The sequence below is a fragment of the Rattus norvegicus genome, chromosome 9 (genome assembly GCF_021556685.1).
Source record: "Rattus norvegicus strain SHRSP/BbbUtx chromosome 9, alternate assembly SHRSP_T2T, whole genome shotgun sequence".
Classification (NCBI taxonomy): Eukaryota; Metazoa; Chordata; class Mammalia; order Rodentia; family Muridae; genus Rattus; species Rattus norvegicus.
Genome location: NC_141542.1, coordinates 102,979,303 through 102,996,275, shown reverse-complemented (window position 1 = coordinate 102,996,275; position 16,973 = coordinate 102,979,303). Strand labels below are relative to the sequence as shown.

At 52.2% G+C, this 16,973-nt stretch overlaps 2 protein-coding genes across 4 annotated transcripts; both read right to left on the bottom strand.

Moving 5' to 3' along the window:
- Nucleotides 1–852: 852 nt before the first annotated feature.
- On the bottom strand, nucleotides 853–9,359 carry Chrnd (cholinergic receptor nicotinic delta subunit). 3 transcript variants are annotated; one of them, XM_087567459.1, is made up of 13 exons: nucleotides 9,251–9,359; nucleotides 8,852–8,993; nucleotides 8,427–8,471; nucleotides 7,992–8,170; nucleotides 7,685–7,794; nucleotides 7,373–7,528; nucleotides 7,064–7,173; nucleotides 4,639–4,839; nucleotides 4,044–4,155; nucleotides 3,848–3,962; nucleotides 2,226–2,430; nucleotides 2,020–2,138; nucleotides 853–1,189 (listed from the first exon to the last, which is right to left on the bottom strand). In XM_087567459.1, exons 5-13 carry the CDS (start codon nucleotides 7,717–7,719, stop codon nucleotides 1,007–1,009), a joined length of 1,236 nt encoding a protein of 411 aa, XP_087423585.1. In that variant the 5' UTR covers nucleotides 7,720–7,794; nucleotides 7,992–8,170; nucleotides 8,427–8,471; nucleotides 8,852–8,993; nucleotides 9,251–9,359; the 3' UTR covers nucleotides 853–1,006.
- A 2,390-nt stretch (nucleotides 9,360–11,749) lies between these two features.
- Prss56 (serine protease 56) lies at nucleotides 11,750–16,868 on the bottom strand. Its single transcript, NM_001447259.1, is given in 13 exon segments — nucleotides 11,750–12,217; nucleotides 12,547–12,653; nucleotides 12,968–13,030; nucleotides 13,124–13,288; nucleotides 13,435–13,614; nucleotides 13,757–13,919; nucleotides 14,154–14,296; nucleotides 14,545–14,704; nucleotides 14,791–14,890; nucleotides 15,259–15,448; nucleotides 15,540–15,596; nucleotides 15,939–16,046; nucleotides 16,593–16,868. Coding segments are annotated over 13 exon segments (1,824 nt in total). The 5' UTR covers nucleotides 16,705–16,868; the 3' UTR covers nucleotides 11,750–11,941.
- Nucleotides 16,869–16,973: the final 105 nt, after the last annotated feature.

Genomic DNA, 16,973 nt, shown 5'->3' with positions numbered 1-16,973 from the left:
TGCTTCCTAAGTGCTGGGGTTATAGGTATGCACCATCATGCAGGAACAGCCATCTTAGAAGCTGTTCTCTGAGGAGCACAGCATCATTTCTCCCTCATTCTACTTGCTACTCTGAACTGCCAGGTACAGGGTGCGGGGACTGTCTCAAGATATGAATTGAGAGGTGAGCTTTGCAGGCTAGCCTAAGGCCTAGTCTCCTTGCTCCTGTGATTGATGGGACTCGGGATAGATCTGAATGCCCCTTCCCTAAGGACAGGGTTGAAGACCAAACTCAATAAGAAAACTGGGTACACATTTAAATTTGAACTTCCGATGAATGATGGATAAATCTTTATCACAAGTGTACCTCAAATATTGCTAGATAACCCTGGTTTGGAGAGCCCGGGGCTAGGAGGAAGGGACTTGGGGGTACGTACATTAGAGGGGCTGGGTATATGCTCTAGGATGTGTGACACACACTGATGGGGCTTTTATTGATGCCAAGAATGATCCTCCCACACCAGTCCCCTACTTCTCAGAAGGACCCAGACAGAACGACCAAGCAATTGGGGCCTGAGAGATGATGACCTGGACAGTCTGCCATCATGGAAAACCTCCGTCCCTGGGGAATGGAGAGGAGTCACCCTCTCTGGGCCCCAGGTGGGTAATGGAAGGAAGGCAAGGAAACAGGAAGTTCAGATTCTGGCCTGCTCTGGAAGAGAGCGAGGCAGAGGAGCAGCTCAGGCTGAGGGACCCTCTCACAGTGCTCTTCCCAGGAAGCCAGTCCCAAGGTCACATCCCTGGCCCGAGCAAGGCCATGCTTCTCCCCACAGCCCTGGGTCTCCTCCCCACCATGTCCACTCTCAGCCAATCTCAAGTGTCTCTCTCCTTTATTTAGAAAGGAATTGCTCCTGGGAGGGAGCTCTTCCTCCCATGACCTCAGCCCAGCCACACAGCCCCAGATAGGCACAAGCTCAAGGACAATTCTCAGACCGCCGTCTGCCTGACTGTTTTACTCATGCCTGCTCTAAATGAAGCGCCTGTCCTGTTCATCATAGGAGAAGGGGTCCCCAGGGAAAGGCTGGGGTGGGGGCTGGTTGTAGACACCCTGCAGGAAGATCCAGGCTGTGCCCACCACCATGACGGGCGTCACCACAAACAAGCAGAGACGGTCCACTGTGCGGGCCACCTGGTTCCAGTTGTCCTTCTCCTATAAGTAGGGTCAAGACACCATGGAGTAAGGAAGGGCTTCAGACTGCAGACTCACACCCCTAAGCTAGGACCCAGAAATGGAAGCTCATAGGCTTGGCTTCTATGTGTCTGTGGGGTCACCTCAGGCTTACGTCAGCAGGGTAGGTCAGGACAGGATGCCATTACTCCTACTAGGGACTCAGGGCTGCTTCTAGCCACATGGGAACAGGAGGATACAATGGAGAACCGTTAAGAAGTTGCCTAAGAATAGACCACCCAGTCTTTCAAAGGCATGGTGCTGGGCTGGGGGTACAGTGCTTTCTTTTCTAGCGTATATAAGGCCCTGAGCACCACAAAGGTAACATAATAATAAAACAAATACCATAAATAAATATATAATAAAATATATTCATATGTAACATACCATATAATATGTAAAATATTTGTTATATGTTGTTTATTAATTCCTATTTTTATAAAATATATTTACACAATATAATTGTATAATAAATATACAATATATAAATACACTGCATATGGTATATAAAGATTATGAATATAAAAGTAAATAACTATAATAAATAGATTGTCTCTGGAGTATCTGAGTAGAAGATGTACTTAAAATTGTCCTGGTCAAGTAGGGCTGTCTGTCTGTGTGTACCACAGTCTGTTTGGCCCAGTGTGATGCTGTGGGATTTCACAAAGGAATTCTGCCTTCCTGGGAGAATGTACACCAAGGGTCCTACCCACCATGCATCTCTTCATCTAAGTTGACATGTGTATATGAGGGGAAGACAGAATTCACTTGATCCCCAGTGTACTCGCACATCTGATCCCATGGTCACTCACCTCATTGTAACTGTTCTGGTCCCTCATGTGGTTGACGATGAAGTTCGCCCCATCCACGGCTGGCTTCATCTCATTGAAAAGCTCCTGTTGGACCTGCTCAGAGCTTGCTGGTGGCTTGCCTGTGGACATGGGCCAGGGGCAGGCGTGATGCCTATCCCTGACCACCTCCCACACATGGGCCAAGCTCCACAGCTACCAGAACTCACGGGCTGTGGTGAGGCGCCGGGCCAGCCCATGCCGCTCTGATTGCTTCTCAAACATGAGGTCACTGCGGGACTTAAGTGAGAAGTACTCCTCTGCCTTGGAGATGTATCCCAGAGAGCTGGTCCTCCGGATAAGAGCCCTGGGGCCCGGGTCTTCTTCTTCTGGGCGGGACATGTGCAGGAGCTTGGGCAGAGTCTCCAGGAAGAACTTTAGCAGTCAAGGGGACACAAGACAGACCATTTCACAAATGTGGAGTCATCTTTATACACTCTGATGAACCCGGTTGCTAAGCAGAGCTCCCAGGCTGACCCCATCGTCTGTCTCCCAGATTCCCCACTGACTGATGTAGGATGCTTTCAACTGTCCTTCATTACTCATAGCAACAGCGGAACTCAGTCACTGAAAATAAATCTTTTTTTTTCTTTTGTTTTTTGTTTTTTTTCGGAGCTGGGGACCGAACCCAGGGCCTTGCGCTTGCTAGGCAAGCGCTCTACCACTGAGCCAAATCCCCAACCCCCTGAAAATAAATCTTAAGAACAAAAGGAAACTGAGAGTGGGGATTACATGCCTTTAATCCTAGCATTCAGAAAGTTGAGGCAGGAGAATTAAAAGTTTGAACATACGTTTTATCACTGATCCTCCTCTTCCTCCTCTTCCTCCTCTTCCTCCTCCTCCTCCTCTCTCTCTCTCTCTCTCTCTCTCTCTCTCTCTCTCTGTCCCTCTGTCTCTCTCTCTGTGTCTCTCTCTCTGTCTCTCTCCCTCTCCCCCTCCCCCCTCTAAGTTAGCGTCTCATGTATACTAGGATAAACAGATATCACTGTGTAGCTGAGGATGACTTTGAACTTCTGATCCTCCCACTAGGCTAAGGGGGGTTCACACTCAGTATTGGGCCTTGTGCACCCTAGGCAAGCACTGTGCCAACTGAGCTGTGTACCTGTGCCCCTCTCCTGTTTATGAGTTATACAGTAAGACCCTGTCTCAAACAAATAAAAGCCGAAATGTTGAGCTCTTCCTTCAGTCAATTAGAGACAAAACCCATTAAAGGGCTGCAGAATCATCATCTGGAAGATGACTTGTTCCAGAAGAACCCGTTGGCCCACAGTGGCTTAGAGCACAGATAGTCTTGTCCCAAACACCCTGTCCCCTGTGTCCTCACCTGCTTACTTTTACCTTTTGTTTTAATTTTAAAGTTATATTTATCCATGTACACATGTATGTGGGCACATATGTGTGCAGGGGTACACATGCCACGGTGCTCTCGTGGAGGAGGTAGGGAGGAGCATCCTGTAGGAGTTGGTCCTCCCCTTACACCACATGGGTTGTGGGGATCAAACTCAGGTGGTCAAGCTTGGTGGCAAGTGCTCCAACTCACGGAGCTATCTAACTGTCCCCTTATCTGTCTGTCTGTCTATCTATCTATCTATCTATCTATCTATCTATCTATCTATCTATCTATCTATCATCTATCTATCTATCTAAGTTTAGCAGAGCTGAGGAGCTGACCCAGGTCCTCAATCTAGGCAACAAGTCTGGAGATTCTGAGCCTGGTGCTTCTGATCACACCCATCACCCTCACAGATCCCCCTGGCCAGGACTTGGGTCCCATCTTTTATCAAAATCTCACCTTCTTGACTCCCTCAGACAGAACATGCGTGCTGGGTGTTCGGAAGTGGATGTTGAGCACGATGACGCAGATCACCACAACCATGGTGACCAGCACCATGCCAAAAAGCAGGAACCTGAGGACACACAGCGTGCCTGAGGGAATGAGGGCAGCGGCGTGGGCAAGGCTAGGTGTGGGCAGGGCTATAGATACTCACTTGCCTACCAAAGGAATGGCCATGGATGTGGCCGGCAGCCTCTTGGAGATAAGCAACAGGAAGACAGATTGGGCCAGGAGCACTGAGATGGCCACCGAGGTCTTCTCTCCACCTGGACAGGCAGACCTAGCTGGAGGCTCACACTTGGAGTCCACAAAGTCACCCCATGACAGGCCTCGATACCAATGTTCACAGTGCCACGATACATATCATAGGGTATGGCATCCTGTGCCTGTCTTTAAATCCTGGCACCACAGCTTATTAGCTGAGTAGTCTAGGCAAGTAGCCTGAACTCAAACTCTCTGCCCTTTTCTCAAAACATTGCAAGCATAGAACTTGTTAGGTGAGCTACGCTAACTGTTATGTATCCCCAGCCCCTCAGAAAGCTCTCAGGCATCCTGGTAGAACTCTAGCATGCAGTTCCTAATCCAAAGACCAGCCAGGCCTGCCTGCTATCCCTCAGTTCTTATACAGAACATCATCCATGGTCATTTCTCCCCCCACCTTAAAGAGCAGGGTTAGGACTGGGAACACCTGTGCTAAGTGGCCTTGGGAGAGGCTGGCAGGGAGCCAGGGAGTGGGACATGAGGCTCACAGTCGCCTGGCAGGTAGAAGACCAGGTTGATCATGAAGGAGATGAGCACACAGGGTACCAGGATGTTGATGATGTAGAAGAGCGGCTTGCGGCGGATGATGAGGTAGAAGGTGACGTCTTGGTGGTTGGTGCTGTCCATTGGGACACTGGGGTCCACGTTGACCTTGGCTGCCCGGTGAACTATTTCCCACTCACCGTTCTCTGAGGGAGGTACAAGGATGGCTCAGGATCAAGATGGAGGAGGGAAACCATGGGGTTAAGGAGCCTTAGGACAGAATGAGGGTCTGAGATGGAGCAAAGCAGGCCAGGGTACTGTCTAAGGCAGCTGAGGCATGGAGAAATTTTGGGTACTGTGGGGTCCATCTCTGGGGTTGGCTGGCAGGGTCAGTTTTTGAGGAAGGAGGTTTTCTTTGTGACTTTTCCCAGAAGGTTATTTTATTTATTTGCTTGTTTGTTTATTGTTTCTTCTCTCCTTGGAAAAAGACAGAAGCTGAAGCCACACAGGGTTCAAATGAGGAATATGTTTTGGCTTAAAAGCTATAACAAGGGACTGGAGAAATAGCTCAGCAGTTAAGAGCACTGGCTGCCTTTTCAGAAGTCCTGGGTTCAATTCCCAGCACCCACATAGCCACTCGCAATCATTTATAACTATAGTCCTCTACATGTAGTCCCACGTAGTGCCATGTAGTCCTATACATGTAGTCCCTTGCCCTCTTCTAGTATGCAAAGCATGTATGCAGTCAAGATACCCAGATACATAAAATAAATAGTAAATCATTAAAAAGCTATAACAAATCAAAAGTATGTTGCATGACAATTAAAGAGAGAGTTTTTAAAAATCACTGTCTGGGGGCTGGGGATTTAGCTCAGTGGTAGAGCGCTTACCTAGGAAGCACAAGGCCCTGGGTTCGGTCCCCAGCTCCGAAAAAAAGAACCAAAAAAAAAAAAAAAAATCACTGTCTGGAGCGGATGAGTCAGGCGGTATCTGCCAAGCCTGGTGACTTGAGTTCAGTCTCTGGGAAGGAGAGAACTGACTGATGCAAATTGTCCTCTGACGTGGACACATATGCTATGGGACACGTGTGCATGTACGTACGCACACACACACACACACACACAGAGAGAGAGAGAGAGAGAGAGACAGAGAGAGAGAGACAGAGACAGAGACAGAGACAGAGACAGAGAGACAGAGACAGAGAGAGACAGAGACAGAGACAGAGACAGACAGAGACAGAGACAGAGACAGAGAGAGACAGAGAGAGAGAGAGACAGAGAGAGAGAGAATAAAATGTAGTACCTTAAAAAAAAAAACAAAAAACTAAGGGGCTGGGGATTTAGCTCAGTGGTAGAGCGCTTACCTAGGAAGCGCAAGGCCCTGGGTTCAGTCCCCAGCTCCGAAAAAAAGAACCAAAAAAAAAAAAAAAAAAAAAAAAAAAAAACTAAAACAAATGCTCTTGGTCTTTGAGTTTGCAGTTCAGGCTGATAGCACTATGTCAGAAACAGTCAAGGCTGCCTTTGAACTCATGATCCTCCTACTGTGGCCTCTGGAGTACTGGACGTACAGGCATATATCACCACACTGACTTTTTTTTGTTATGTATGTGTGTGTGTGCGCACAAACATGTGTATAGGTCAGGGCATAACTTATAGAAGTTGATTTTCTTCCACTGTATGGGCTCCAGGAATTGAACTCACAGCCTCAGCTTTAGCAGCAAGCACCTTTACCTGCTGAGCCATCTCATTAGCCCTGTTTCCGTTGTTTTTGAAGCAAGGTCTTGAGGTGTAACCCTGGATGGCCTGAAACCCCTGTGTAGACTAGGCTGGCTTTGAAATTGGGGCAGTTTTTCTGTTTTTGCCTCCTGAGGGCTGAGATTACAGGCATGTGTGTTACCGTGACATTTTGAGTTTGTCTTCTAAGTCTAGTGACAGTACTTGGCTGTCATTCCTTGGTCTAGCTCTTCGGGAGGACATCAGATGAGTATAATACTCTCACTAGGATATCCCAGCCCTGAAACCGGAAGAGCGTTCTTCTTCTGGACAGGGTTGAGCAGGGAGCCCCACAGAGCTGAGCTAGTCATGGATAGGGTTGGTGATGGCTTACATCCATCCATGAAACCCCCCAGCCCCACCCTCAGTCTCTGCAGGCTTCAGAAGGTCTGCTCCCAGATGCATTGGCTACATCTATCCTCAGAGACCCTGCTATACTCGAAAGTGTCTGCTGTGTGTGTGTTTGGGGGCGGGGGTCGGAGTGATGAGGGGGTTCCTGTTTCCCTTCAGCTTTGCTCTGGGGCCTCTTTGGATCAGTGACTGTAGGTGGGTAGTGTGTAGGCTGTGCCCCAGCTGTGAGTGTGTGAGGTGCTAGTGCAAGTGAACTTCCACAGATGTGTGCATCTACGGGGCCCATCCACCATGACTTCTAAGGTACCTGTGAAACCCTCAGGGTCAATGATGATCCACTCGATGGGGTAACTGCGGTTGTCTTCCTCCTCCTGCTTCAGGCTAAGTCTGATCTCCTTGGCGGTATACTTGAGTGAACTGGAGAGAACAGTGGCTGTAAGTCTCTAGATGGAGCTTCTGCGGGCAGGAGGTGGTGGCAGGGGTGGGAGGGCTAGTTGGAGAAGGCTATAGACTGAGCATGGGACCAAGGCCTCTGCCTGAAAGCATTCAGTTCACCACTTCCAGTCCATGGCTGGGTGCCCTGGACTGAGAGACACTCAGGTGCAGGTGAACGCACCTGAATTTGAGGGAGCAGTTCTGCCAATCGAAAGGGAAGTAGGTGACCGAGATGGGGCAGGAGGAGCGGAAGATGGCGGGTGGCAGCCAGGTCACATGGCCCGAGTCAGAAACAAGCACATTGCAGGCGTAAGAAATCTGGAATGAGCCGTCATTGCTGTGGGATGGAGACCATAATCACTGTGTGCCCTGGCCAGCCAGGACCAGAGAAGGCAGGAAAGGAAGGTGGGCAGGCAGGGCTGGAGGCCCAGGCTGAGGGGCATAAGGAAGGGAAGCAGGTGAGGCAAGAAGGGCGGGGAAGGTTCCTCTCAACTTGTTCTCCAGTACAATTTCTGGTAGCCACACCATGTCAGAGGGCAGGCGCAGGACGGTGATGTTCCCAAACTCGTTGGCATTCCATTGTAGCCGGCTGTCTATCCATGCCTAGAAGTCCATAAAAGACGTCAGAAGTGGCTTTGGCCACTGTCCACCCTCCCGGTGGTCCCTACTTCTCCAGGGAAGTCTGAACAAAGCCCGAGAGTTGGGACAAAAGGAATTTGGAGATAGGTAAAGAACAAGACTTCTGTCAGGACAATTGTGTAGGACACACATTACACCACTAAGGGGCACAACTTCCATACCAGGTTGGCTCGCTTCTATGTTGAGAACCTCTGCCAGTTCTGATATTTTGATCAGAAGAGTGTCCTCTAATGCAATCGGTGCTTCAATCCCACCTTTAGCCCCAGTGCTTGGAAGGCAGATGCAAATGAATCTCTTAGTTCGAGGCCAGCCTGGTCTACTTCATAAGTTCTAGGCCAGCCTGGGAAATAGGGCCAGAGAACCCCATCTCAAAACAATGACAAAGCAAATTGGGACAGAGCAGCAATTTTAGCAGAGAGGAAACCCTGGTCTTCTGGGACATGTCCTCAGAGCTAGCAAGAGGCCTCAGTGGAAAAGGGCAGCTGAGTTCTCTGTAGTCAAGATCCCCCAAAGGAGTGTCCCCAGGAACTTGTGGGTCTCTAGCATAACTAGAGATAGCATAAGGGGACCTGGAACCTGCGGTGTGGGGTCCTTACGTGATCTATCCACACATTGGTGGTGAGGGTCTCCTCCACTTCTTTCTGTAATCAAACAAGAGGGTTGTATCCAAAGGTTCCCAACCACCTTTCACCCAAATTCAACCATCAGAATCTAATCTGCCTGGTTCCCAGGGCAGCTGGAAGGACCAGGGCCCACTAGAGCAACCAATCGAGGTGGGTCAGCAGACTATGGAAGCGAAGGGCAGAGGCTGTTGATGTGAGGCCTGGGGGGAGCATGGGCATAGCTTGACAGTGGCAGGCAGAGCTGATGGCTTTGAGTGGCTGTAGGCCTGTGGCACCATCCGGCATAGAGGGTAGTCATGCGTGTCTCCCAGAGGACGACCTGGTCAGGAGCCTTTGAGCAACTGCTCCTTCTTGCCTTCCTCTTCCCAGCCCAGGTTACCCCACGAAGGTCCACTCACCAGGGAGATGAGGTTGGAGAGGGTCAGACTTAAGGCGACATCCACTATGTCCTCCTTTCGAGCCACCGGCCGAAGTTCTTTGTTGTAGCCTTTTTCCTCAAACAGGTGCTGGATCAGCCTTTGTTCCTCATTCAGGCCCCAGCTGCCTGGGAGGGTTGGGAGAGGGACAGGGTGCTGGTCACTGGACCTAGGAAGGAAGCTTCCCTGTGGTCCTGCTGGGTCAGCCTTGGGCTGAGCAGAGCAGAGGAAAGCCAGCTGCACCCTGAGAGTGGGATATCTAGGGTTAGAAAGGGCCGAGTGGGAGTGGGAATTAGGCATGATGTGAGGGTGGGCACCATGCGGTGAGGGGCCCAGGTGGGCATAGAAGGCCCCCAGGAAGGGAGTCATTTCCACCCTTACCACACACAACAAGGGCAGCCAGCAGCCCCAGTGTGGGCACAGGCCCTGCCATCCCCACCTCCGACTGACTGGGGTTTATGTCTCCCCTTCAGCCTGTTGGCTGTGGAATGAGGCAGGCAAGGGGACAGGTGCTGGCGGCTTAGGGGTTTGGAAAGAAGAGGCCGGAAACGCAATCTGATACTTGAAGGCTGGTGATGAGAGGGTGGGGTTTGCCAGCTAGGGCAGGAGCCTAAGGGCAGAATGCAAAGATCCCAGGCAGGGACTGCCACTGCTAGTTGGTAGGGTGGGGCCTGGTAGGGTAGGGTGGCAGAGGGTGGGGGACAAATGGTGTGTGTGTATGTGTCTCTGTGTGTCTGTGTGGCATGCTGGTAGCTGTGGATAGGGTGGTGACACATAGGTCAGTTACTGCCACTTCAGTCCTTAAAGGACTGAAGTGAAAGACATGTTAGCAGCTGCCCTGCGTCCAGCTTCTTTTGTGCATGTGGTATATGTGTATGGAGTGTGTACATGTGTGTACGGAGTGTGTATATATGTGTATGGAGTGTGTACATGTGTGTCTGTTTGTAGGTGGTTCTGTGGAAATCAAAGTCTATTGTTCACCATTTTATCTTTTTTGCATTTCTATTCTATTTAATATTGGGGTGTGTGTGTGTGTGTGTGTGTGTGTGTGTGTGTGTGTGTGTGTGTGACAGTTGTTTTTCTCTCTCTCTACAGAGGGTTCTGAGGTGAGCCCAGGCTTGTACAGCAGGCAACTGTTACTTATTGCACCATCTTGCTGGTGCTGTACCTGTACTTATGTATTTTCCCCCGTCTTTAAAAATATTACACTTAACCCAGGAGTGGCAGTGCACACCTGCCTTAGTCAGGTCTTATTGCTGTGAACTGACACCATGACCAATGTAAGTTTTATAAAGGACAACATTTAATTGGGGCTGGCTTACAGGTTCAGAGGTTCAGTGGTTCAGGTGGGAGCATGACAGCATCTAGGCCGGCATGGTGCAGGAGGAGCTGAGTTCTACATCTTCACCTGAAGGAAGCCAGGAACAGACTGAGCATCCTTAGGCAGCTAGGAGGAGGGTCTCCAAGCCCACCACCACAGTGACACACTTTCTCCAACAAGGCCACACCTCCTAATAGTGCCACTCCCTGGGCCAAGCATGTGCAAACCATCACAACACCTTTAATCCCAGCACTTGGAAAGAGAGGGTGGATATCTGTAGTTCAAGGCCAGCCCCATCTATATAGTGAGTTCCAAGACAGCCAGGATGTTATACAGAGAAACCATGTCTCAAAAACAAAACAAAACAAAACAAAAAAAAAAAAACAAAAAAAAGAAAAGAAAAGAAAAAAGAAATAAGTAAATAAATGAATAAAACCTGTCCATCCATCTATTCAGTGTGTGTCTGCTCAATTCATGGCATGTGTGGAAGTCAGAGGAAACTTGAAGGAATTTTTTTTCCTTTTACTATGTGAGTGGGTCCCAGGGATCAAACTCAGACCACCAGGCTTGGCAGTAAGTGCCTGTACCTGCTAAGCCCATTTCTTTTCTTTCTTTAATTTGAACTGAAGTCCCCTTGCCACTCCTGCATCTATGAATAGCCAAAACCCAAGGGGAAGGGGAAGGAAATCCACTGGGGCAAGGAGGGGTCATTTACAGAGTTAGACATGCCCATTGTATGGCTAGAGGTAGGGATAGACAGTTTGAGGAAGGGCTGTACTCTCTTAGAGGGCAGAGCGGCAGTCCTGGTCTGGCAGGGTCTTGTCACCTGCTGAACCTCCCTGCTCTGCTCCAGGATGGTATCTTGGTCCTCACCCAGCCAGAGGAGCACAGCCTCTCTCTTCACCCCCTTTGGCATGGTTGACTTGCATACCAAATCACTTGCCTGTCATTGATCGATCACCTAGTGAGACACCAGAGGCTATGTTTTCGGAAGGGAGATGAAGACAAGGAAAGCTACGAAAGAACCAAGGCTCTGGAGCTGCTGCGGCTGCTGGCATCCAGCTGAACTCCCCCACCTTACTTTTCAAGACAGGGCCTCTTCACTGAACCCAGACATCACCTGAGGGAGCTGGAGTGGTCAGTGAACTCCTCAGATCTGTCTGCTCCCCACTGCCCTGCTTCTTGGCCAGGGCTGCACTTTCCTGGTGTGCTGCTGCTCCTGGGCCCTGAGGACCTGAACCGTATGCATCGAGTACTTTACCCACAGCTATCTCTCCCAGCCCCTGGTTTTGTTTCTTTTTATGTGTGTGTGTGGGGGATGGGGGGTGGTCTTACTTTGTAGCCCAGGCTAGCCTAGAGCTACAATGTAGATCATGTTAACTTCTAACTCATTGCAATCCTGCCTCTGTCTCCAGAGTGCTAGTACCCCAAGTACGTATGAGCCACCACTTACAGCTCCTTCCAGCTCCTTTGTGGTCTCTGTTACCTGCTTCTGGAGGTTGGCCCCTGTCCCACTCCCATCTAATGCCAGCTCCTTCCCATTCCAGTAAAGTTCCAGATTTTAGGCAGAGTATAAATAACATTTATTAAAGCAGCCGTGAGTGTCTGGTGACACATTTAAAAAGACATGTGAGGTCCAGGATCCCACTCTATTCACACATACAAGATCAACCGGAATAGTGAGACTTTGTTACATCTCACACAGCCCCTTTAGCCTTCAGGACAGTGTGGCCATCGCAGGGTCGCCTGGTTCAGGGAACAGGAGGCTGGAGTTGGCCCTGGTGCTCCTTTCCCAGCCTCTGTTCTTGTTCTGTACCTATCCAGGATGCCTGGGGCTCTCCTTCTGTCAGGAAAGCTGAGCGGAAGGCCTTCAGGGCCTGCACTAGGAGCCGGGGGAGACTCTGAGCCAGTGTAGAAGGTTCCAAGCCCACCAGGCCACTGAAGACCACACGCTGGTCCCCCAAGCTGGCCCTCACCCAAGCTCTGAAGAGTCCTGTCAGTGTCTTGGAGCCCAGATCTGCCAGCACCTGCAGAGGGAAGAGGTTAGGACCTAAAAAACACTCGTGAGGGTTTTTGACCTGGGGGTTGTTCCTTCCTCCTGGAGCTTTTGAACGTACTTAGATCCTTGTCCCGCCCCCTTTTTTGAAGTCCATCTAATTTCCTCATCAGATGATGCTCTAATGAACCCTTCTGCTATTACCTCTCTGCCTTCCATTTTCACAGCTACCCGTTATCCTAGCTCACCCTGCCCCCACTCCCGCAAAAGCTGGATCCCCCTGTCTCTTCCTTGCACTGAGGTCCAGTCAGATCAGCTTTACAGGCCACTGTGAAGAACCTGGGCAGCCTGGGGACCTACCTCATGAAAGTTCATGGCCAAATGCTCAGCTGGGATCTGTAGAATCCAAGCGTGTGCTCGCTGAATAGCCGCCAACTTCTGTTGCAGTGGCTCCAGTCCAGGGCAGCCTGCAAGAAGGGGAGCTCCACAGACTATGAAAACATTGACAGCAGAGGGATATCCCAGGGCCCAGTATCCTCTGCGTGGTCTAGATGGGGAAACTGAGGCTGGCAGAGGTTCTGTGATCATGCTAGGCAGAATACCAACAAGGGCTCGGTGCCACATGTCTCCTTAAAAAGGAATCTGTTTTCTTGGAGGAGAGGGAGTGAGAGGGTCTTTTCTGTTGCGATTTGGAATTTTCTAGCAGACAATCCTACCACCACCTTTCTAGAAACCGCCTCTGGGCCGTTCCCTTTCAGCGACCGGCAGGGGGCGGCATTACCCTTCGTTTCCGCGCGCCGCTCCTGCTTTGGCTTCTGGAACCAAGCTCCTGCAACTCGGGATCCTGGAGGAGACCACGGAGTTAGTGGTTACGCCTCGGAGAGTGTACATGACTCCGAGACTCTGGGGCTAGGCCTAGCTGGGGCACTCAGATTACCTGAGTATAACCGCTGTTCGCGGGCATTGTGACCCGGTAGCTCCTGGAGCGATGGAGCGGAGTGAGCAGGTGCTGGAGCTCCACGCCGCAGCCCTGGCCGGGGGCCGAGCAGCTCCTGCGCGCCCCGCAGCAGGCCGAGCAGCGTGTGCGCCAGTGACCGCAGCTCTGCGAGTGGTTCAGAGGTGTTAGCCACCGATCCGGTGGTGGGGCCCACTTCCCCAACTCCTACTCCCCACACCTACTCCACTCCCCTTATCCCCCCTATACCCCTTACCCCCTCCCCAACCCTGGCCCGGGAGAACCGGACGGACCACACCGCCGCCGGCGCTGCACACACTGTTGGAGCGCTAGGCGCGCACAGGAGCTCTCGGACCCTAGGCACTGGCGCTCATAGAAGGCACAGAGGCCCGGGGCGTCGGCGAACGGCTCCTCTTCCCGAGCGTTCCAATTTAGAAGTTCTCTGCAGCTAGGCTCGCGAGTGGAGGGGCCCGCTGCAAGCAGATGCCAGATCACCCCTTGTTATGTGGGTCTACAAGCCACCCATCCGCAGCTCCTCCACAGAGATCAGAACAAGGGATGGAAACCGGCTCGCCCAGAGCTGTCCGAGGGACCATTGGCTGGGGGGATGCTCACCGCTCATCTGCTCCTGCAGCCAGTCTTTGAACACGGCCACACGGGTATAGACCCCAGGCTTCCCAGGCTCACCACAGCCATCTCCCCAAGAAGTGACTCCAAAGAGGACCTCTCTGGGGCGCGGGCCGGGCTCAGAACAGGTTAAAGGGCCCCCGGAGTCACCCTAAGGGACCAGAGCCAACAGAAAGCAGTGCATCCATCATTTCTCTGAATTATACCTGCCTAGTACTTGGTAGGGGAAGGCGGCTCTGGCCGTGTTTGTGGTTACTACTTGTTTCCATTTTATTTAGGAAGAATTAGCGGTTGGTAGGAATTTTTAGCTAGACCCCAGAGAGAACAGGGTTATCTTGCCAAGGGGAGCAACACATCCAGGGCCCCTGTCACTTTTAGTTCATACCTGGCATGAGTCGATGCCCCCTGCCAGGTAACCAGCGCAGAGCATGGTGCTGGGACTCAGCCCAGGCCCCAGGGCCTTTTGACAGGTGTCTGCACTGAGTAGCGGAACGCGGGCCTCCCTCACTGCCTCAGACTCAGGCCCGTCTACAGGAAAGCAGGAAAGCCGGGTTTGGAAGGCAGAGGCTGTGTCTGGAGATCCCCTCTCACTAGCCCTCTTTGATTCCTGCCGGTTTGTGCGATGGAACATCATCCTAGCCTCTCCAATCCCTTCAGCTTACTTCCTCCTCCTCCTCTCCCTCTTCCCCTCCCCCTTTCCCATCACCACCACCCTGCCCCCACTGGTTCTTCACTACTACTTGCAGCTAGTTTAACCAGGCCCTAGCTGGCAATACCTTCGAAGAGAGCCCCCCAGCCTGCGATGGTGCAGGGAGTGCCGGCAGGAGGCTCCCGAGAACCCTCGGGTAGGCAAATGGGGCGCGCAGGCCCCTCTGAGTTCACAGGCGTCCACAGCTGTACCAACGCTAGGTCATTGTGAAAAGTCTGCGGGTCAAACTAGAGAGCAGATGGCGGTACAAAGTCAAGGAAGAGGGTTTGGGGTGCTGTTCCCAGCTCTGAGGACACAGGGTGTGTCTTCTCACCTTAGGGTGGGGCAAGATACGGTTCACCTGCACTTCCTCTGCTTGCTCCCCCTGGGGTCCCTCGGCTAGCATCACAGTCCACAGAAGCTCATTCGAGGCACTGCAGAGCAAGTAGTGGGGTGAAAGGATCAGGGACAGAGGTGGCATGAGGCCCCCTTGGAGGCCCAGCCCCCTCATGCACCCACACCCTCCAGTGAGCCTGTAAATGTGGCTGTTGTGACCCTAGGGTCAGAGAGGAAGACCCGGGAAGGGGCGGATACCCACAGTGGAAAAATCCAGTGTGATGTCCTCCTACCCTGGGATCCCAGCCCCCACCGCGCAACCGGCATTTTGAAGCTTGAGGTTGGGAGCCAGCTCCCGCTAGGGGGCAGCAGACACCTGCTCGCTGTGCTTTGGCCCATGGGTGCTAAGACTCCCATCGGATTGGGTAGCCCTGCTGAGCAGGTGCCTGGGATCTCAACGTCGTACCCGGCGAAGCAGTGTGCAGCCGTGAGCACCCAGGACGCTGCCACCAGAACGCCCCCGCACAGAGGCAGGCCCCCAAGTTGCAGCCTCACTAGCCAAGGCCAGGCTCCCAATGGAGCCGTGCTGCCACCGACTATGCGGCCGTGAGCCCGGGTCGTGTTGGCAACGCTTTGGCGTCTTTCTCCACATGGACCTAGGCAGAAACGGCGTCATGAAGGAAACGTTTTAGTTGTCTTCACATTGAGGCCCACCTCGCTCTCTCCTTGGAGCCTTTTTGGTCTCACCTGGCTCTGGTGGTGGGTCCTGGAAGACCGAGGCTTGAGGCCTAGGGCGTCCAGGTCCTGCTGAGAAACCATTCTTTGAGCCTCGCTGCCGCCCTCTTGCGGATCTCCCACCCTATGCTGGGACTGAGCCCTTGCATTTCAACCACTCCCCTCTTGGCCCACCTTCTAGCACACGCAACTATTTGAGCAGCCATGAACTGTGACCTCCTGAGCCCACACTTTCCCCTCCTCCTTCCTCAAGTTTGGCATATCCCTTCCACTTGGACCTTCAGAAAGAGTCTGACACCCCCCCCCCAAGAGAATGGAACATAAAAATAAGGGCTGGGCGTGGGCGGAAGGAGTCCCCCGTAATAGTGTGAGTCTGTTGGGGTGCGGGTTGGGTAGTACTTCTGGTCCAACCTTGGCATTCATGCCGTCTGTGCTGGATCTCCATGGACACGCGCTTTATGGCCCACTGGACACTCCTCTGGGCAGCCTGCAATGCCTGAGTCCCCTGGGCAGACAAAACTGAGGGGACATGGGACACAAAGTCACATCCCCTTGGCAGAGAGCCTCAGTCTAAGTCTTCAAGAACCCTGTCTGGGGAGTCCTAGAGAGGCATGGTGAGCTCTGTGCTACCAGGTATGTAGAGATCAGGAGAGGAGTCAGGGTCTGAGGCCGGGCCCTCAGGGCAGATGGTGCTATGATCAACTGAACTGGGCTGGAATCTTTGGAAAGTTCCTTTCTTAAAGACTTCAGAGGAAAACCACTACCCACCAGCACCCAGGGAATGTGGCTATCTTTGGACCTGAATTACCAAAGCATGCTGCCTTGAGTCTTCTAACACTGGTATCTCTGGATCTCCTGGCAGCGCTTGCCGTCTCTGCTTCCTGGGTGAGACCATCTGCCCTCCCCTCCTATATCCCAGTTCCAGGCTCCTCCCAGCAGGTGGGCGGAAGGACCTACAGGTCCTCATAGGTGTAAGAGACAAGCTCATTTTCCTTGTCTTTCCTTGACCTCACTTCCTCTATGCCCCTCCCATCCCAGTGACTTCCTCAGACCAGCCCGGCTCACCTTGCAGGGTGCTGGGGGACAGGCGCATGTACAGTGGATGCCCATTGGCAGTCTGGGAGTCTGGGGACAGTAGCAGCAGCAGCAGCAGCAACAACAACATAGCCAGCGGCATGGTGACCTGGGGCCAAGGCGGGAGACCCTGTTCTCTTTCTTCCTGGACTCCACCCTCTCCTGGGTTTCTTTGTGTCCCTTAAATCATTTGATCCCGTTGTCTTACACTAAGTTACCTATCTTTAGTGGTCTGCACCTCACCTGGCCCTCACCTCCTGGGAGCCCTCGGGGAAACGATGCTCTGGAGCTATATAGAGGACGGGGGCGGGGGGTGCGTGGGAGGGCAGCCAGGACTCAGGGAGGGAATGAGGTAGCGGGCTGGACCCTCAC

Coding starts and splice junctions, on each gene's coding strand:
- Chrnd (XM_087567459.1), bottom strand. CDS start 7,719: ATGGTGTGGCTACCAGAAATTGTACTGGAGAACAA. Junction 4,156..4,638: donor CTTCTACCTGCCAGGCGACT/GTGAGCCTCATG, acceptor CTGCCTGTCCAG/GTGGAGAGAAGACCTCGGTG. Junction 3,963..4,043: donor GCCATTCCTTTGGTAGGCAA/GTGAGTATCTAT, acceptor GTGTGTCCTCAG/GTTCCTGCTTTTTGGCATGG.